We start from the raw sequence: 21549 nt of genomic DNA, 5'->3' as shown, positions 1-21549 counted from the left end.
AACTTAGTGGGTCAGGCAGAATCTGTGGAAGGAAGTGGAATGTTGGTGTTTTGGATCAAGACCCTTCATCTGGATAAGGGGCCAGCTGTCCATTTCCTTCCCCAGATGCTGCCTGACCCGCTAAGTTCCTCCAGCGCTTTGTGTGTTGCTCCAGATTCCAGCATCTGCAGTCTCCCGTTTATCCTTATTAAATCTTTGCTGCACTCTCTCTAAGGCAAGGACAAGGAGGCAAAAAGTATACAGGTCTCACCAAGGCCTTGTGTTAGTGAAAAAAAGTGCAGTGATGATACAAAACTCTCTCGAGCTGTAAGATGTGGAGGCTGGGACTATAGAGAAAATTTTCACAGCACTGATTTATCGAGTGAAGATAAGTATCATGGAATCAAGGTGGGCAGATGACTTAAAGAAAGGAAAGGGATTTGGTTGCATTTATGAGAATGTTTCTCCTGCAAGAGACCTGAGAAATTTGACTCAATCTGTGTTTCAGTCGTCTGGTGATAAAATAGTGTCCCTCGGCAACTGGAGATGGGATTTGGCTGCACAACTGGCGAAGGTGAAGCTAGAGGAACACAATTCGCCAAAAAGACTCCCAGCACAGACCTTCAACTGGAGACATGTCACGCCGAGGACATCCTGAGGAACATGAGCATCTTTTGTCAGCGCAAACTCTTCACTGATATCGTGCTTCGTGTCGAGAGCCGAGAGTTCCATTGCCATCGAGCCATCCTCTCTGCCAACAGTATCTACTTCTGGACCATGTTTTGCATTGGCCTCAAGGAGAGCCAGCAAGACACTGTGGACATCAAAGGGGTCTCGGCAGACACAATGGACTGCGTGTTGGACTACATGTACGGAGGGAGCAAAAACATTCATGAGGATAATGTGCAGAGCCTTCTGGAGGCTGCCGACCTCTTTCAGATGTCGGGTCTTCGGAGCAACTGTGAGAAGTTCCTGGAGGAGCAATTGGATCCTTGTAACTGCCTGGGAATCTTGAGCTTTGCAAACAGCTTCTCCATCCCGACCTTATTGGAGAAGAGCAGAAAGCTTCTCCTGGAGAGTTTCGCAGAGGTGATCCAACACGACGAGTTTCTGCAGGTGCCCAAGAGTGAGCTCCTCGATCACCTGTCCAGCGACCTCTTGGCCGTTGCCCAGGAGGAGACCGTCTTCGAAGCGGTGATGCGTTGGGTGCGGCATGACGTGGCCGCCAGGAAGTGTGAACTGAGAGAACTATTGGAGCTCGTTCGAATTCCCCTCCTGGATCCCATATACTTTGTTGAGAAGGTTGAAATGGATGAGTTGATCCTGAACTCCAAGGAATGCTTTCCATTGCTGCAAGAGGCTCGGAAGTACCACATCTTTGGCAATGAGATAACTACTCCCAGGACAAGGCCACGAAAGTAAGTAGGAACTAAATTTAGAGCAGCAGTAGAATCATAAAAATCATACATGATGGAAGCAGGCCCTTCGGCCCAACTGGTCCATGCTGACCAAGATGCCCATCTAAGCTAGTCCCATTTGCCCACATCCCTCTAAACCTTTCCTATCCATGTACCTGTCCAAGTGTGTCTTTTCAATGTTGTTACTGTACCTTCCTCACCCACTTCCTCTGGTAGCTCGTTCCATATACGCACCGACCTCTGAAAAAGTTGCCCCTCGGGTCCCTTTTATGTCTTTCCCCTCTCACCTTGCACCTATGCCCTCTAGTTTTTGGTTCCCTTTCCTTGGGGAATAAGGCTGTGTGCATTCACCCGATCTATGCCCCTCATGATTTTATACACCTCTATAAGGCCACCCTTCAGTTTCCTACACCCCAAAGAATAGTCCTAGCGTGTCCAACCTCTTCCTACAAGTCAGGCCCTCGAGTCCTAGCAACATCCTTGTAAATCTCAGGAAAGATGTAACACCCTTGGCCTGTCATTGCAGAGAGCCTTAAGAATGAGAAAGGGGGCTAAAAGGGTTACATTCTGGGAATCAGAATCAGGTTTATTATCACTGACGTATGTCGTGAAATGTGTTGTTTTGTGGCAGCAGTACAGTGCAAGACAAATTGCTATAAGTTACCGAGGAATTAAATAAATGAATAGTGCAAAAGAGGAGTAACGAGGTAGTGTTCATGGACTGTCCAGAAATCTGATGGCGGCGGGGAAGAAGCTGTTCCTGAATCATTGAGTGTGGGTCTTCAGGCTCCTGTGCCTCCTCCTGAGAGCAGGTTTCCCAAGCTAAGGTTACTCTCCACTGGAAAAGGTGGTCAGATGAGGTTTGGGAAATAGCATCGACTGAATGGCTCTATAAATTCCCTGCAAGGATTTACTGGGATGGGTAGTGGGAAAATATTCCCTCTTGTGGAGCAGGGAATTCAGAACTAGCAGCAGGACTTGAGCCAGGCCATCTGGGGTGATTTTAGAAAGCTCTTTCTTCACACAAAGGATAAAAAGCAGGAGGAGGCTTTGAAGCCCTTTAAGCATGGTCGGCCATTTGTTGCTCATGCACCGAGCCCACCCCTCAATGTCTAGAAACCTAGCGACCTCTTGTGATGAATGAACCCAGTGACTGAGGTCTGGTTTAGTGAATTCCAAAGATTCACCACCCTTCGGATGGAGAGATTTCTTTTCGTGTCCAGTCCTAAATGACTAACCCTGAATCCTGAAAACATGTCCCTTGGTTCTTGGTTCCTCAGCCAGGGGAAACATCTTCCCTGCATCCAGGCCATTGACCCCTGCATGAATTTTGTAAGTCTCAATGAGATCTCTCAACTCGAGAGAAGACAATCTCAGTCTACATAATCTCTCCTTGTACGGCAAACCCACCATCCCAAGAATCAGTCTAATGAGTCTTTACTGCACTCCTTCTGAGGCAAGGACATCTTTTAGTGTGTAAGTAGACCAGAATTGCTCATCAATCAAGTTGGGCAGAGAAATGGAAAATGCTGGAAATACCCAGCAGGTCAGGCAGCATCTGTGGAAAGAGAAACTGTTAATGTTTCAGGTCGACGACTCTTCATCAGAACTGGGAAAGAGAGCAAAACAAGTTATTTTTAAATTGAAGTAAAGTTGGGGAGAGGGATGGATAGGACAAAGGGAGTATCCTGTGATGGGGTGAGGCCAGGGTTGCCAGGGGGATAAGTTGTGGTTGATGGGTTAATAGCAGTGGTTACTATGGACAAAGAAATGTAAATTTAACACAGATTTCAGCCAGCTGAATGGTAAAGTGGCGCAGCAAGGAGAGTTGCTGCCTCGTGGTTCCAGAGGTCCGGGTTCAATCCTGACCTCTGGTGCTGTCTGTGCGGAGTTTGCACGTTCTCCCTGTGACCACGTGGGTTTCCCCCCGGGTGCTCCGGTTTCCTCCCACATGCCTGTGCTAGGTTAATTGGCCACTGCAAATTGCCCCTAGTCTGTAGGTGAGTGATGGAATCTGGGGGGAGTCGATGGGGATGTGCGGAGAATAAAGTGGGATTAATGTAGGATTAGTGTGGTTGATGGCCAGCACAGACTCAGTGGGCCAAAGGGCCTGTTTCCATGCCGTGCTTCTCTATGACCAACAATGCACAAGGGGCTGATTGGCCTCCATGGCTGTACCTGGACTCGGAGGGAGCACGGAACCTTGTGTCACGGGACGCGATGCTGGCGTTTCCCGTTCCTTTGACTGCTGTATCAATGGCGATGGACGCCACAGGAGCTCTGCCCGATCGCCAAGCCTAATCCCAGCTGTTCGCCCCTTTGCCCCAGGTTTGCAAACGTTGCAGAGGTCATCGTCGTGGTGGGTGGCTGTGACAAGAAGGGGCGGGCATCACTGCCATACACTGAACGGTACAACCCAGGCACTGGGGAGTGGACCCAGCTGGCAAAGATACCAGACTACACCAAGTCCGAGTTCGCTGTTTGCATTCTAAAGAATGACATCTTCCTCTCAGGTCAGTCCAATGCTGCAGGAATGTGTGCACACCAGCCAGCATGCACGCTATCATGCTCTTGACTAATGTATGTACACATAGGAATATATTGGAGCATGTGTTGTAATTGTGTGTTTGTGTCTGTCTGCATACAAGAATCTACATGGGAGCATGCATGTGTGAAAGTTTGTCTCTTTCTGTGTCTATACACGTGGATGTATTGGAGCATACATGTGTGAATGTGTGTTGGCATGTATGTACATGAATGAGAGAGAAAAATTAAAAAAAATACTACAGATGATGGAAATCTAAAATAAAAACAGAAAATGCTGGGAAAAACTCAGCAGGTCAGGCAGCATCTGTGGGAAGAGAAACCTTCTTTGACCTGAAATGTTGGCTCTGTTTCTCTTCCCACAGGTGCTGCCTGACCTGCTAGGTATTTCCAGCATTTTCTGTTTTTATCTTACGTGTATGAGATCACGTCTACGTCTGGGCAGATGAATGTTCTGGATCATGTGAATGCACAATTGCATGTATGTTTGTGTCTGCACAGTGAATGGATGAAAATGCGTGTGCACATGAATACATGCTTCCTTTTCTAGCTTGGCAGAGTTGGTTCACAGCTTGGAGCCATGTAAACCCCTCTAACCCATTCCCGCTGGTTTTGTACAGCCCTGGAAATTACTGCTCTACTAACCCGTGAAGAAAGAGTTGTACAGGTTGACAGAAAGTTAGATTTAATAAAACATAGTTCTTTTATCTGGATATTCAGGTGGGCATCTGTACAGTAAGGATGTGTGGATGTACAACTCCCTTCTCAATGTCTGGCTGAGAGTGGCACCTTTGAATAAAGGAAGATGGAGGCATAAGATGGTGGCCTTACAAGGCAAGGTAAGGCTCTTCAACTTGGGGGATATTGGTGTAACTGGGTAGTCACCTCATCTCCATGTCACGTGAGCATCTGTCCCATTAGTTAATTAGATCATGGCCAGTTTGTACTGTAATTCCATTAAGCCAGCCCTGAGTTTTCACAATCTTCATCACGGAAATTCCATTTAGTACCAAAACATCCCCAACATAATCGGACCCCACCCACCCTGGACATCCTCTCTTCTCCACCCGCCCCCCCCCCGGGCAGAAGATACAAAAGCCTGAGAACATGTACCACCAGGCTCAAGGGCAGCTTCTATCCTGCTGTTATCAGACTCTTGAAAGGACCTCTTGTACAATAAAGATGAACTCTTGACCTCTCAATCTACCTCATCATGGCCCTTACACCTTATTTGTCCACCTGTACTGCACTTTCTCTGTAACTGTAATACTACATTCTGCATTCTGTTTTTCCTTCCTTTTAACTACCTTGATGTACTTGTGTATGGAATGATCTGTCTGGATGGCACACAGACAAAAGCTTTTCACTGTATCTCAGTACATGAGACAATAATAAACCACTTACCAATTACATTCTGGTGGATAGAGATGCAGATGTCTAGTACTTTCTATTGTAATGAAGTACTTCCTGATGTAACTTGTAAATGTATTTGTACTTGATAAGTGCACATTGACAGCAAACGTGGCATTTATGGTCCATTTCTAACTGTGGTTAAGATCCAACCACAAAGGACATGACTGGAGTCACACGCAGGTCAGACTGAAAAACAAAATGTTCGTCTTCCATGCTTATGTACGTGCGCGGGTGCCTTTGGAGAGGGAGCATGCGGTCTACGCGGGCACCCTGGTTGAGTTCTGTGCTCGGTGGGCCCCTTGGGATCGTGTGTGTCGTGGATGGTACAAATGCGATTCTTATCTGAAGTGTTGTGTGTTGCATTAGTGGGTGTAGCGTTGCGTGTGTGTTTCGTGGGTATTAGTTTGCATTATCTACTGTAGTTATGTAGTTGCTTAGTTGTTTCCTCTTTCTGTATTAGATGTAGTGTATTGACTGGTTGTCTTTTTGTAGAGCTTTTAGGTAATAAATGTTTATATATATGTATATATTAAAAAAGGACATCAGATTTCTTCCTCTGAGGGGGATGGGTTTGTGACAATTTGGTAGTTTTTGTGGTTACTGTAACTGGGAAAATTCCAGACTTGTTGAATCCATTTAAATTCCCCAGCTACCGTGGTGGGATTTAAGCTCATTGTCTCCAGGGCTCTGTCTGCTGCCCAGTCACATGCCCACTACTACAATGTATTCCTCTGGTTCAGAGTCTCACTGGGATGGCAACTGATCACAAATTAGGCTGAGGCAGTAGAGACACGAGGGACTGCAGATGGCGGAACTCTGGAGCAACACACAAAGCGCTGGAGGAACTCAGCGGGTCAGGCAGCATCTGTGGAGGGAAATGGACAGTCGACGTTTCTGGTCGAGACCCTTCATCAGGACGGGAAAGAGAGGGGAGATGGCTGGTATAAGAGAGTGGAGGAAAGGGGAGGGGCAAGAGCTGGCAGGTGATAGGTGGATCCAGGTTGGGGGGGGGGGGGTGGGGAAGAGTGGGAATGATGCCAGAAGCTGGGAGGCGATAGGTGGAACTGACAAAGGGCTGAAGAAGGTGGAATCTGATAAGGGAGGTTGGTGGAGCCTGGAATAAAGGGGAGGGGGAGAGAGGAACCAGTGTGGATGAGATAGTAGAGGTTTCCTGGGTGTGAAATGATAGCTTGACCCAAAATTGGGGCCAGTTTAGTCGGTGTCAGACCCAATCTGAATTCAACTTCATAGATGGTATTGGTATTGGTTTATTATTGTCACTTGTACCGAGGTACAGTGGAAAAACTTGTCTTGCATACCGATCGTACAGGTCAATTCATTACACAGTGCAGTTACATTGAGTTAGCACAGAGTCCATTGATGTAGTACAGGTAAAAACAATAACAGTGCAGAGTAAAGTGTCACAGCTACAGAGAAAGTGCAGTGCAATAAGGTGCAAGGTCACAACAAGGTAGATCGTGAGGTCATAGTCCATCTCATCGTATAAGGGAACCGTTCAATAGTCTTATCACAGTAGGGTAGAAGCTGTCCTCAAGCCTGGCGGTTCGTGCCCTCGGGCTCCTGTATCTTCTACCCGATGGAAGAGGGGAGTAGAGAGAATGACCCGGGTGGGTGGGGACTTTGATTATGCTGGCTGCTACACCAAGGCAGTGAGAAGTAAAGACAGAGTCCATGGAGGGGAGGCTGGTTTTTGTGACATGCTGGGCTGTGTCCGCAACTCTCTGCAGTTTCTTGCGGTCCCGGGCAGAGCAGTTGCCGTCCCGAGCCGTGATAGAAACAGGCCCTTCAGCCCACTGAGTCTGTGCTGACCATCAAACACCCATTTACACCAATCCCTAACCTTATTTTCCCAGCATTCCTGCCAACCTCCCCCAGATTCTACCCCTCACCCACAAACTAAGGGCAATTTATAGCAGGCAATTAACTCACCAACCCCCAAGTCATTGGGATGTGGGAGGAAACCGGAGCACCCGGGGGAAACCCACACGGTCACAGGGAGAACGTGCAAACTCCACATAGGCAACACTGGAGGTCAGGATTGAACCTGGGTCCCTGGAGCTGTGAGTCAGTGGCTCTGCTAGCTACAACACTGTGTCAGCCACTTGCATAGTTGGATTGCATTGGGCTTGGCTTGGAAATCTAGGCTTTGGAATGGCAAACAACGTGTCCATACACCTCCTGCCCCACCACCATCTAGGGCCGTAAACAGCCCTTCTAGATGAAGCAGTCATTCATATGTATATCCCCTGGTAATATTTATTGCATCTGGTTCTCCTGTTGTGGCCTCCTCTACGTCGGTGAGACTGGACACAGACTAGACCACAACTTTGCCGAACATCTGCACTCCATCTGCTGTGGCCACTTGGAGCTCCCGGTTGCCAGCCATTTTAATTCCCTTCCCCATTCCCACACCGAGCTGTCTGTCCTCGGCCTCCCCCACTGCCTGGGTGAGGCTAAACACACATTAGAGGAACAGCCCCTCACATTCCCCCTGGGTGGTCTCCAACCCGACGGCATGAACGTTGAATTCTCCAATTTCAGGTAACCTGCTCCCCCTCTGTCCCCCTTCTCTCTCCTCCTGATTGACCCAGTTCCTCCCACACCCACCCCAGCCCCCATCACCCTGTTTCATCCCCCAACCTCTCCATCTGCCCGTCACCCACACACCCCTCCCACTGGGTCCCCTCCCCCCACTGTTCCCATCTGCCCTCCCCATTATTTGGCTCCATGCCCCACCTTCCTCCCCTATCAGATCCCACCATCTGCAGCCCTGTGTCACCTCCGCCCCTCACCTCCCAGCCTCTGTCACTACTCCCACTCTCCCCTCCTCCATCTGCCTCTCACCCCTCCTCACCTGGATCCACCTATCACCTGCCAGCTCTTGCTCCACCCCTTCCCCTCACCTCTTTATACCGGCCATCTTCCCTCTCTCTCTCTCCAGTCCTGATGAAGGGTCTTGACCGGAAACGTCAAATGTCCATTTCCCTCCACAGATGCTGCCCGACCCGCTGAATTCCTCCAGCAGCTTGTGTGTTACTCCAGATTGCAGCTTCTGCCATCTTTTATGTTTCCAAAGCTCCATTAACCTGATTTAGCTGAGAGTTAAAAATCCGATGACACTATTCAAAGAAGAGCAGAGGGTCTCCGTGCACATGCCTGTTCCTTACTTTTCAACCCTGGATTTACTTTTTAGCTAAATTCCCTTATAAACTGGCAATTCGTGCAGAAACAATTCCGAGAGAAACAGGCAGCAAAGGGTTGAAAGAACTTGGTGTGTGTTATAGTTGCACAGACCAGGCCTGTATTTCTGTACATTACTTATGTGAGATGTTTAAGATGACTTGGTCATGGAGATGAGATTTCTTTATTAGTCACATGTACATCGAAACACACAGTGAAAATGATCTTTTGCGTAGCGTGTTCTGGGGGCAGCCCGCAAGTGTCGCCACGCTTCCGGCGCCAACACAGCATGCCCACAACTTCCTAACCCGTACGTCTTTGGAATGTGGGAGGAAACTGGAGCACCCGGAGGAAACCCACGCAGACACAGGGAGAACGTACAAACTCCTTACAGGCAGCAGCCAGAATTGAACCCGGGTTGCTGGCGCTGTAATAATGTCATGCTAACTGCTACACTACTGTGCCTGCCATTGAGGTAGGCCGGTGGGAGGAGCTTTGAACAAGGTGCAAAAGGACCCACAAACGATCTGCCGGAGGAACTCAGTGGGTTGAGCAGCAGGCACCATGTGTCCCCATGCAGGGTTTCGACCCAAACGTCGACAGTTCCTCACCCCCCACGGATGCTGCTCAACCTGCTGAGTTCCTCCAGCAGATTGTTTGCTGCCCCAGATTCGAGCATCTGCAGTCTCTTCTGTCTTTAATCATGGAACCTGCCTATTTAGGGGTAAGGCCAGAAGGCAGTTAGAACATAGAACACTACAGCACAGTACAGGCCCTTTGGCCCACAATGTTGTGCTGACATTTTATCCTGCTCCATTATCTATCTAACCCCTTCCTCCCACATAGCCCTCCATTTCTCTATCATTCATATGACTTGGTACAAAGGGGAGTGGGAGTTTGGAAAACCTCCAAAAGCCCGCAGTTAAAGGTCATTTGTAACTTTCATTGATAGATTTCTGTTTTAACAATAAATTCCATGTATCTGTTAGTTAACAGTGACTTGGTGGCAGGGCGGGGCATATGTTTGGGCTTACAACAAACAATCAGTTTACATCCAAAAACGAGTTTTTAAACAGTGGAGGAGGCAAGGCTCATGACTTAAACTAAAGCAACTTCTCCCAGTAATAGCAGGATAATTTCTTTGAGAGCAATGCAGTGAGTGGAGGCTAGTTATGTAGAAAAGATGTGCATAAACTCAATCATGTTCACTTCCCAACAATTTTGATTGACGGGAATTATCCAACTATTTTCACCATGGCTGGGAGTTGTGTTGTCAAGATAAGTATCCTTAAGATTAAATCTGTTTTACATATGACGTGAAATTTGTTGTTTTCTGGCAGCAGTTCAGTGCAATATGTAAAAAAAATTACTATAAGTTACAAAAATAAATAAATAGTGCAAAAGATGAATAATGAGGTAGTTTTCATGGGTTCATGGACTGTTCAGAAATCTGATGGCAGAGGGGAAGAAGCTGTTCCTGAATCGTTGAGTGTGGGTCTTCAGGCTCCTGGACCTCCTCCCCAATGGTAGTAATGAGAAGAGGGCATGTCCTGGGTGGTGAGGGTCCTTAGTGATGGATGCCGCCTTCTTGAGACACTGCTTCTTGTAGATGTCCTTGAAGGTGGGGAGGGTTGTGCCCGTGATGGAGCTGGCTGAGTCTACAACCCTCTGCAGCCTCTTGCGATCCTGCGCATTGGACCCTCCATACCAGGCTGTGATGCAACCAGTCAGAATGTTCTCCACCATACATCTGTAGAAATTTGCACGTTGGTGTTGCAAGATGGTGTCCAAGCCTGAATTAATCGCATATCTCTCTAACTTTGCAGATCTATGCAGTGGGTGGATTTAATGGATTCAGTCGGATATCTAGTGTCGAATGCTACGATCCTTCCTTGAACTGTTGGAGCCTGAGGACTCCTTTATTGGAAGCTGTCAGTTCAGCAGCTGTTACTGTCTGCTTAAACAAAGTCCATGTCATTGGGGGAGCCCTCAATGATAAGTTAAATTCCACCAAGGTAAGACACCAACCTTCTCTAGACCCAGTGTTCAGAACCTCTCCCTTCTGTGATTTCTGCATGGACACAATTCTGGGAGGGACTGATGAAGAAGAGGCTCAATCCAGAACTGGGGGCAGAGTCTCGGGATAAGGGATTGGCTGTTTTGGATTGGGATGAGGAGAAACTTCTTTCTTTGGACTTCTCTCTCTCTCTCCCAGACGGGTTTGAGGAGGATCAGCATGTTCAAGACCAAGAGAGATCTTTTGGGACCAAAGGAATTGGCGAATGTGGGGAGAGGAGAAGAAGGTAGATGAGCTCGAGCAGCAGTTAAAATCTTATTGCAGGGTTCGCAAGAATAATCTGGCCTGCTCCTGTTTCTATTTCTTTCTGGGCATCCCACAGAGACTAATCCATGAGTTCCTCTGCTAACAAGAAATCTAAGCTCTGATCACCCTCTCCAGTGGCGATAAGAGATTCAGAATCAGACCTATTATTATCACTGACATATGACGTGAAATTTGTTGTTTTGTGGCAGCAGTACAGCGCAAGACATAAACATTACTATAAGTTGCAAGGATAAATAAATGACTCGGCTTCATTATTCCTTTTTTTTGCACTATTTATTTATTTTTGTAATTTGTAGATTTTTGCCTTGCGCTGTACTGCTGCCACAAAACAACAAATTTCACATCATGTGTTAGTGATAATAATAAGACTGATTCTGAATAACGAGGTAGTGTTCATGGACCGTTCAGAAATCTGATGGCGGAGGGGAAGAAGCTGTTCCTGAATCGTTGAGTGTGGGTCTTCAGGCTCCTGTACCTCCTCCCCAATGGTAGTAAGGAGAAGAGGGCATGTCCCGGATGGTGAAGGTCCTTTATGATGGATGCCGCCTTCTTGAGGCACTGCCTCTTTATGTCCTCGATGGTGAGAAGGGTTGTGCCCGTGATGGAGCTGGCTGAGTCTACAACCCTCTGCAGCCTCTTGTGATCCTGCGCAGTGGAGCCTCTGTACCAGGCAGTGATGCAACCAGTCAGAATGCTCTCCACCGTACATCTATCAAAATTTGTAAGAGCCTTTGGTGACATACCAAATCTCTTCAAAGTCCTAACAAAGTAGAGCTGCTGACATGTCTTCATGATTGCATCAATGTGTTCATGGTTTGAATCAAAGCTAAAGGGTTCTCCTCAGATCCCGCCCAATATTTATCCCACACTCAACATCACTGATGTCTAGTTGACTGTTATCACATTGTTGCTTCTGGGAGCTTACTGTGTTTCCTAAATTAAAACAATGACTACACTTTCAAACTACTTCATTTGTTGTAAATTACCTTGGGAATCAGACAGGACTCCATGATCTTACCAGAGTTCCTGGACTAAGGGACAAGGGAGAATGTGACTGGCGCTGCATAAATGCATGTCTTTATTGCTGCCCTTTAACACGTCACCCCATTTTAACGAACTCTTGAAATGGGGTTGTCTCATTTGTTTTTTAAAAAAAAATTCTCCCATCCTTGTGTTCAAATCCCTTCATGACCTCAGTCCCTCCCTATCTCTAAAGACACCTCTGGCCCTACAACCCCACTGATCTCTGTGCTCGTGCTGTTAGAACATTGAACAGTACAGCACAGGAGCAGGCCCCTCAGCCCACGATGTCTGTGCCGAACATGATGCCAAATTAAACTAATCCCTCCTGTTATGATCCATATCCCTCCATTCCCTGCATATTCATGTGTCTCTCTAACAGCCTCCTGAACGCAACAGTCGTATCTGCTTCCACCACCACCCCTGGCAGCCTGTTCCAGTCACCCACCACTCTCCGTGTATATAAATAAAAACTTGCCCTGCACATTTTCTTTAAATTTTCCCCCTCTCACCTTAAACGCATGTCCTCTGGTAACTATTGAACGGTTCCCTTATACAATGAGATGGACTCTGATCTCACGATCTACCTTGTTGTGACCTTGCAACTTATTGCACTGCACTTTCTCTGTAGCTGTGACACTTTACTCTGTACTGTTACTGTTTTTACCTGTACTACCTTAATGCACTCTGTACTAACCCAATCTAACTGCACTGTTAGACGAATTGACCTGTACGATCGGTGTGCAAGACAAGTTTTTCACTGCACCTCGGTACAAGTGACAATAATAAACCAATACTGACCATGATCATCCCCAATTTTAATCGTTCTGCCATTGGTAGCCATGTTTTCCAATGCTTGGGTCCCAAGCTCTAGAATTTCTGCACTAAATCTCTCCACCTTCTTTGGGTTGTTCCTCCTTCTGACCTATTGACTGAGCTTTTGGCCACCAACGCTAATATCTTCTCTTGTGGCGTGATGGAACAGTTTGACTGATAATGCTCTTGTAAAGTGCCTTGGTGCATTTGCTAAGCTGGACGTGTGATATAAATTATAGCCACCACTGGCTGGAGTGATTGTGATGTATAATTTATGTTGGTTGAAGTTTATGTGAACTTATGTTGGCAATGTCTGTAATGTACTGTGCTGCTGCTGCAAAAAGCTCATCTTTATGCAAACGTACCCAGGGTATAAATGCCAATAAACTTGAACTTGGAGTCATACAGCACGGATACAGGCCCTTCGGCCCAATCAGTCCATGCTGACCACGGTGCCCACCCAGCTAGTCCCAATTTCCTGCGTTCAGCCCATATCCCTCCAGGCCCCGCCCCTCCATGTACCTATCCGCGTGCTTCTTAAATGATACTGTTGTACCTGCCTCACCCACTTCCTCTGGCAGCTCGTTCCATATACCCACCACCCACTGCGTGGAAAAAGTTGCCCCTCAGGTCCCTTTTAAATCTTTCCCCTCTCACACTATACCTATGCCCCCTAGTTTTGGACTCCCCTACCCTGGGGAAAAGACTGTTACTGTTCACCTTATCTATGCCTCTCGTAATTTTAAACACTACTATAAGGTCGCCCCTCATTCTCCTACGTTCCAAGGAACAAAGACCCAGCCTGGCCAACCTCTCCCTATAACTCAGACCCTCGAGTCCTGGCAACATCCTCGTAAATCTTTTCTGCACTCTTTCCAGTTTAACCACGTCTTTTCTAAAACAGGGTGACCAAAACTGTGCACGGTGCTCCAAGTGTGGCCTCACCAACGACTTATACAACTGCAACATAATGTCCCAGCTCCTATACTCAATGCCCTGACTGATGAAGGTCAGTGTGCTAAATGCCTTTTTCACCTCCCTGTCTACCTGTGACGCCACTTTCAATGGACTATGCACTTGTACTCCTAGGTCCCTCTGTTCCATTACACTCCCTAGTGCCTGACCATTCGCAGTATAAGTCCTACGCTGGTTTGACTTTCCAAATGAAAGTTTTGACTTGAATTTGTAATGCTCAGATCATCATGTTAGTTGGGTAGGCTTGGTGGACTGCTTATCGTTTCTTGCCAGTCACTTTTACACATTCCTTCTGCAGGTACAAAGCTTTGACCCACTGAAGGATGAATGGACTTTCACAACCACCACTCCTTTTGCTCAAAGATGCATTAATGCCGTGAGCCTGAATGATTCATTCTATGTTATGGGAGGGCTCATGGAGTGTGTGTACAAGTATGATCCAAAGCAAGACATCTGGACAGTGTTGACCCATTCTACAGGACCACTGGTAAGATCTCCAAGCCTGATCAAACTAATTTAAAGCTGTTAGACGTTTCTGGCAAAAAAAAAACAAACTGCTGGAGGAACTCAGCGGGTCAGGTAGAATCTGTGGAGGGAAATGGACAGTCAACATTTTTGGGTCGAAACCCTTCATCTGGATTGAAAGAATAGAGGGGAAATAGCTGATATAAAGTGAGGGGAAGGGGTGGCAGGTGATAGGTGGATCCAGGTGAGGAGGGGTGAGAGGCAGATGGAGTCAGGTGGGGGAGGGAAGGGTGGAGGTAGCGAGAGAGGCTGGGGGGGGGTGATGGGAGGAGGTGAGACAGTGCTGCAGATAGGGGAGGAAGCTGGAGCACGGAACCAAATAAGGGAGGTGGGGAGGGCAGATGGGAACAGTTGGGGGGAGGGGACCCAGTGGGGGGAGTTTGTGGGTGATGGGCAGATGAGTGGGTGGGGTAGGGGAAAGGAACTGGGTGATTTGGGGTCTGGGGTGGGGTGTGTATGAGAGGGCATGAGTAGATCAGGAGGAGAGAGAAAAGGGACAGAGAAGGAGCAGGTTATCAGAAGTTGGAGAATTCAATGTCTGTGCCGTCGGGTTGGAGACCGCCCAGGGGGAATATGTTTGTGTTTAGTCTCACCCTGGCAGTGGAGGAGGCCGAGGATAGACTGGTCAGTGTGGGAGTGGGGAGGGGAATTAAAATGGCTGGCAACTGGGAGCTCCAGATGGTGGAGATGGACAGAGCTCAGGTGCTCAGCAAAGCAGTTGCCTAGTTTACACTTGGTTTCACCAATGTAGAGTTTGTGATTTCCTGTCACTGAAAATTCATTGTCAAGTGGTTTAGAATTGGGTTAGTACAGAGTGTATTGACGTAGTACAGGTAAAGACAATTACAGAGTGAAGTGTCACAGCTATAGAGAAAGTGCAGTGCAATAAGGTGCAAGGTCACAACAAGGTAGATTATGAGGTCAGAGTCCATCTCATCGTATAAGGGAACCATTCAATAGTCTTATCACAGTGGGCTAGAAGCTGTCCTTAAGTCTGCTGGTACGTGCCCTCAAGCTCCTGTATCTTCTACCCGATAGAAGAGAGAATGACTCGGGTGGGTGGGGTCTTTGATTACGCTGGCTGCTTTACCGAGGCAGCGAGAGGTAAAGACAGAGTCCAAGGAGGCGAGGCTGGTGTCTGTGATGCGCTGGGCTGTGTCCACAACTCTCTGCAGTTTCTCGCGGTCATGGGCAGAGCAGTTGCCGTACCAAGCCATGATACATCCAGATAGGACGCTTTCTATGGTGCATCGATAAAAGTTGGTGAGTGTCAAAGGGGACATGCCAAATTTCTTTATCCTCCTGAGGAAGTAGAGGCGCTGATGAGCTTCCTTGGCCATGGTGTCTATGTGGTTGGACCAGGTCAGGCTATTGGTGATGTTCACTCTTTGGAAATTGAAGTTCTCGACCTCAGCATCACAGAGGTAGACAGGGGCATGTGCACCGCCCCCTTTCCTGAAGTCAATGACCAGCTCTTTTGCTGACATTGAGGGAAAGGCGGTTGTTATGACACCATTCCACTAAGCTCTCTATCTCCTTCCTGTACTCCAACTCACTGCTGTTTGAGATACGGCCTTCAACGGTGGTATCCTCTGCAAACCTGTAGATGGAGTTAGAGCAGAATCTGGCCACACAGTCATGAGTGTATAGGGAGTAGAGGGCTGAGGACGCAGCCTTGTGGGGCACCAGTGTTGAGAATAATCGTGCCGGAGGTATTGCTGCCTACCCTCACTGATTGCGGTCTGTTGGTCAGAAAGTCAGGGATCCAGTTACAGAGGGAGGTGTTGAGTCCTAGGTCTTGGAGTTTGGTGACAAGCTTGCTTGGGATTATTGTATTGAAGGCAGAGCTGTAGTCAATAAGCAATAGTCTAACGTAGGTGTCTTTACTGTCCAGATGCTCCAGAGTTTAGTGTAGGGCCAGGGAGATGGCGTCCCCTGTAGACCTGTTTTGGCGATAGGCGAATTGCAGTGGGTTGAGATTGTCTGGTAGACTGGAGTTGATGTGTGCCATGACCAGCCTCTCAAAGCACTTCACAGTGGTGGATGTCAGAGCCACTGATCGGTAGTCATTGAGGCACGTTACCTTGCTTTTCTTCGGTACCGGGATGATAGTGGTCTTCTTAAAACAGGTGGGAACCTGAGATTGAAGCAGGGAGAGGTTAAATATGTCTGCAAATACCCCCGCCAGCTGATCAGCACAAGACCTGAGCACACGGCCGGGGACACCATCTGGGCCAGATGCTTTCCTCGTGTTCGCTCTCTGGAAGACTGATCTTGCGTCCTCAACGATGACCACAGGTTCGGTTGCATTGGTGGCTGTCAGGGTGGGTGGTGACAATCCACTTCCCTTCTGTTCAAAACGCACATAGAATGCATTAAGTTCATCAGGCAGGGATGTGCTGTTGTTAACCATGCAGCCCGTCTTTGTCTTGTAGCCTGTTATGGCATGTAAGCCCTGCCATAACTGACGGCTGCTCTGGGACTCTATTTTGAGTCGGTATTGCCTCTTGGCATCCCTGATGGCTTTCCGAAGGTCATATCTTGATTTCTTGTATGGATCAGGATCACCAGATTTGGGTGCAGCAGTCCTCGACTTTAGTTGGGAGTGGATCTCCCGGTTCATCCATGGTTTCCTGTTTGGGAACACCTGTATTGTCCTCTTTGGTACACAGTCCGCCACACATTTGCTGATAGTCTGTGATGGTGGTGGCATACTCATCTAGGCAGGCAGCTGTGTCTTTGAACGTGGACCAGTCCACTGTCTCAAAGCAGTCACATAGGAGCTCATCTGCTTCCTCAGACTCTCTGCAGTGGATCCTCCTGTTTCAGTTTCTGTTTGTAGGCAGGGAGCAGGAGCACAGCCTGGTGGTCTGATTTCCCAAAGTGAGGACGAGGGGTGGCTCGGAAGGCATCTTTGGTTGTGTAGCAGTGGTCAAGGGTGTTGGCGCCCCCGGTGGAGCAGGAGATGTGCTGGTAGTATTTTGGTAACACACTCTTGAGGTCGGCCTGATTGAAATCCCCTGCGATAATGAAGAGGGCCTCGGGGTATCCTGTCTCAAGGTTGTCGACCATGGAGTATAGCTCATTGAGTGCAGGCTTCCTGTCCGTCTGTGGTGGGATGTAGACTGCCATCAGGATAGCTGAAGTGAACTCCCTTGGCAGATAGAATGGTCGACGCTTCACCGTTAGATATTCCAGGCTGGGTGAGCAGGAGCTCGCCACGACCATCACGTCTGAGCACCACAAGTTATTGATTAAGAAGCAGACACCTCTGCCTTTAACTTTGCCTAAGGATGCTGTACGGTCCTTTCGATGAATTGAGAAGCCCTCAGGTTGAGTAGCAGAGTCAGATGAGGCAGGTGTAAGCCCTCTAAACCTTTCCTATCCGTGTACCTGTCCAAATGTCTTTTAAACACTGTAATGGTACCCGCCTCTACCACTTCCTCTGGCAGCTCGTTCCATGTACCCACCACCCTCTGTGAGGAAAAGTTGCCCCTCATGTCCCTTTTTAAATCTTTCCCCTCTCGCCTTAAACCTTTAATCTCTAGTTTTGGACTCCCCTACCCTGAGGAAAAGATTGTGACCCTCCACCTTATCAATGCCCCTCATAATTTTAGAAACCTTTTTAGGTCACCCCTCACCCTCCTACACTCCAGTGAAATGAGTCCCATCCTGTCTAGCCTCTCCTTATAACCCAACCCCTCCAGTCCTGGTAACATTCTATGGAATCTTTGCTGCACCCTTTTCCAGTTTAATGACGTCATTCGTGCAGCTGGGCGACCAGAACTGCGCACAATACTCCAAGTGCTGTCTTGCACAGCTGTAATACAATGTCCCAACTCCCGTACTCAATACCCTGACCTTCTTCACCACTGTGGCTCTGCCCCATAGTTCCAGAAACAACAATGTTTCTGGAGATATGCCATACGTATGTTCTGTAATAGAAGTCAGGGGGAAAAAATATTGGGAGGTGAAGTGGTGGTGAGATGTGTGGTGAAAATAAATAGATGTATAAATATTGCAATTGTAAATGAGCAGTCCTGTTGAAGGGTCTCATCCCCAAACATCGACTGTTTATTTCCCTCCATAGATGCTGCCTGACCTGCTGAGTTCCTCCAGTGCTTTGTGTGTACCTTGTATAACTATTGACCCTCTTTCTGTGGCACACAGGAGAACAGTGGGCTGACGGTCTGCAATGGCATGCTCTATATCTTGGGGGGGAAGGATGACTTGGCAGAAGGCACGGACCGAGTGCTCTGCATTGACCCCATCTCAAGCAAGCTGAGCCAGGTGTCCAACATGCCGCGGTGTGTCAGTTATCACGGCTGTGTCACCATCCACCAGCGCGTGAGACAATGAAGAGCCCGTTCCCTGCCCGCAGGCTTCCTGGGGACCTGCTTCTCATTGGACATTGGATGTGACACCTGGGCATTCTTTCCCTACCCTGTTACAAGCCAGGCTGTCAGAAAGGGCACAGTCAAGACTTGGGTTAAATCATCACAAATGGAAAATGTAACTGTTCCTGTGAGTAACTCACCGTATCCTGGTCTCATTCACCCTAAGATGTCCTGACCCACAGAACATCCCCTGTCTAACAAATCCAACCTCAGTACTCCCTTCTGTGCTATCACTGGATACTGACGTGCAATCCCCAGACCACTAATTCTCTTGGGGGTCAGAGATTGATCCTTTGGAGACTTGAATGTATCCAAGAATGGAGCATCCGCTGGACTTGGAGGAGAAGATTCCCAAAGCCTCTCAATTCCCTGAGGGAAGTCCTTTGTTCAATTCTTCAGGGAAGTGTGTGTCTCTGTCGTGTGTGTGTGTGTGTGTGTGTGTAAAACTAAGGAAGGAACATTGAAACATTTCTAGGTGCACTGTTCCCTTGTCAGTGGAGATACGGGCTTGGGAGATTGCTGTTGGAGTGACCTTGGTGAGTCACTGCATTGATCGTTCACACTTGAGCCACGGTCCACCAGTGGTGAAGGAGTGGATGTTGAAGATGGTGGATTTGGTGCCGACGAAGTGGGACCCTGAATGAAATGCTTCCTCAAGCACGGACATGCTGTTCTCTGTATCCCTGTGCGCTCGTTCTGTTGGCAGGAGAGTCGTTAGGTGTGCTTGTTCCTCAGTAATGTCCCAGTAACAAGAACATGTCTAAACGTTGCCCATGCATTTGAACCACTGCCTTTTATAATTATCTGCTGTGCCTTAACGAATTTGAGAAGATGTTACACCATATATTCACAAGCTCAATTGACATCATTGAGGGTGATGAAGTTACTTCAATTCCCCACTGTGATCCAGTGACCATTACCACTCAAGGTACTTAAAGATTAAGGCTCTTAAAGGGAAAGAGCCATGCTTCACTAGCATAGAATATATTTCAGAAGTATCTTCTGCATATGCTTAAAACTGTGAAATGTGTCTTTAAATGTTAATATTGATTTAATACCTCCCCGCTCATTAACCATTGAATGTGAACATGAGATTTTCTTATTGTGAATGCTGGCTCTGTGTGCTAGGACTTCCCCCAGGCTTTCTCATCTTGATTCCATTCCGTTCTTGACCCTTCATTTAGGAAGGCTAGGTGAAGGGTCAAAGGTCAATCTAGGAAAATGAGATGAACACTCGAGCCTGTCTCAGTTTCAGCTAGATCGCAAATAATATGCAGATCAAATTCTTTCATCTGCATGTTCTATTGCTAATTCTTTTATGCTAACCAACAAATAAATTAACTTATTTCCCCGTGGTTGGGAAGGTGGGGCTTGGGGTTAGACAGCAAGGTTTGTGGGAGTGTTCCCCAGGTTCCACTTCCAAGTTCCACCTCAACTTCCCGATTCCAGGTTCCAAGTTGTGGTGCATGCGATGAACTTTGATTTCACGGCATCAAGTTAATTGGTTAACAGAAGCCCTAGTTTTGTAGCTGTTGGTTGGGGTTGGTGCAAGTTTGGGGAGTCCTAAATTGTTATTAAGTATTGATAGCCCAATTGGAAAAGTTTTGAAAAACTCTACATGACTCTAAATGCTTTTAGAATCATATGGAGTTGTACAGCACAGGTGCAGGCCCTTCGGCCCAACTCATCCATGCCCACCATGGTGCCTAGTCGCATCTACCTGCATTAAGTCAATATCCTTCCACTATCCTGTCCAAATGTCTTTAAATATTGTAATTGTACCCATCTCTATCTCTTCTGGCACGTTCCATATAAATACCACCCTCTGTGTGGAAACATTTGCCCCTTGGATCTCTTTCAAATCTTTCCCCTTTCACCGTAAACCTATGCCCTCTAATTTTAAACTCTTCCTCCCTAGGAAAAAGACTCTACCTACCCTAACCTTTTAAAAGGGTTGATTGGGCTGTGCATGGGACAGAGAGTTGGAGGAGTCTTAAATTGTCAGTAAATATTCCTGGCCATTCCAATACCTCATCGTTGGTGAGATGTGGCATGGAAAGATCCCATAATCAGAAACATTACCAATGCAACCAAGTATTCCATCTTTTGTCAATCAACATTTGGCCAAGGAGGACTCCACCGATCTTTTAAATGCAGCTTTGTGGATACAAATGATCTCACAAAGTTGGTAGAGCATAGGATTGAAGTGTCAGATGCAAGATAAGACTCCTTCAGTACGTCACTGCTCATGTTTTTGTATATGGGTTTCTGGAGAGTGCCTTGAACCCACGACCTTCTGATTTATAGCCAAGAGTCCAGCCCACTGAGCCAAGTAACTGAGCCACATTTGCTGTTGAGATTAAAATCCTCTGATGCTGTAGTTGGTAGATTAAAATTTAAGCAATGTGTTTGTTAATTGTGTTGTTGTTGTTGTTATTGTTGTTGTGAGCTTTTTGTTGTAGTACTATTTAAGCAGTGTAGTTTTTATTATCGGTTAATGAAAGCACAAACAGGACCAAATAAACCTTTTCTGTATTTAAAGCTATCGTCTTTGCAGTGTTTCTGAATGAAATTAGTTCGTCAGAAAAGAACTTGAATTTCTCAAGCACCTTTTGCAGTGTCCCAAAGAATAAAATGGGATTAGTATGGAGGGCTGGTTGGTGTTTGGCTTGGAGTCAACAGGCCAAAAGGTCTGTTTCCATCCTCTATAACAATGACTGCAACCTTTTATTTTGTTCAGAATATTGAATCTCGGATTCATAGATTCATGCAGCTGTACAGCACAAAACCATCCCAACACATAAGATAAGATCTTTATTAGTCACACGTACATCGAAACACAGTGAAATACATCTTTTGCATAGTGATTTTGGGGGGCAGCCTTCAAGTGTCACCATGCTTCCGGCGCTGACATAGC

General features: G+C 47.2%; 1 protein-coding gene across 5 annotated transcripts in view; it reads left to right on the top strand.

Moving 5' to 3' along the window:
* The window catches only part of LOC127575710 (kelch-like protein 24), a 29216-nt gene extending 8168 nt beyond the window's left edge, over positions 1 to 21048 (top strand). For all 5 annotated transcript variants that reach the window (XM_052025699.1, XM_052025696.1, XM_052025698.1 and 2 more), the window contains 6 exons: positions 488 to 1397; positions 3726 to 3910; positions 4662 to 4780; positions 10382 to 10570; positions 14009 to 14197; positions 18406 to 21048. In XM_052025699.1, the coding sequence (XP_051881659.1) occupies positions 526 to 1397; positions 3726 to 3910; positions 4662 to 4780; positions 10382 to 10570; positions 14009 to 14197; positions 18406 to 18594 (1743 nt within the window). In that variant the 5' untranslated portion in view covers positions 488 to 525 and the 3' untranslated portion in view covers positions 18595 to 21048. The remainder of the gene's footprint in view (positions 1 to 487; positions 1398 to 3725; positions 3911 to 4661; positions 4781 to 10381; positions 10571 to 14008; positions 14198 to 18405) is intronic.
* Positions 21049 to 21549: the final 501 nt, after the last annotated feature.

Source organism: Pristis pectinata, chromosome 11, assembly GCF_009764475.1.
Source record: "Pristis pectinata isolate sPriPec2 chromosome 11, sPriPec2.1.pri, whole genome shotgun sequence".
Lineage (NCBI taxonomy): Eukaryota > Metazoa > Chordata > Chondrichthyes > Rhinopristiformes > Pristidae > Pristis > Pristis pectinata.
This window is presented reverse-complemented; position numbering and strand designations above follow the sequence as displayed.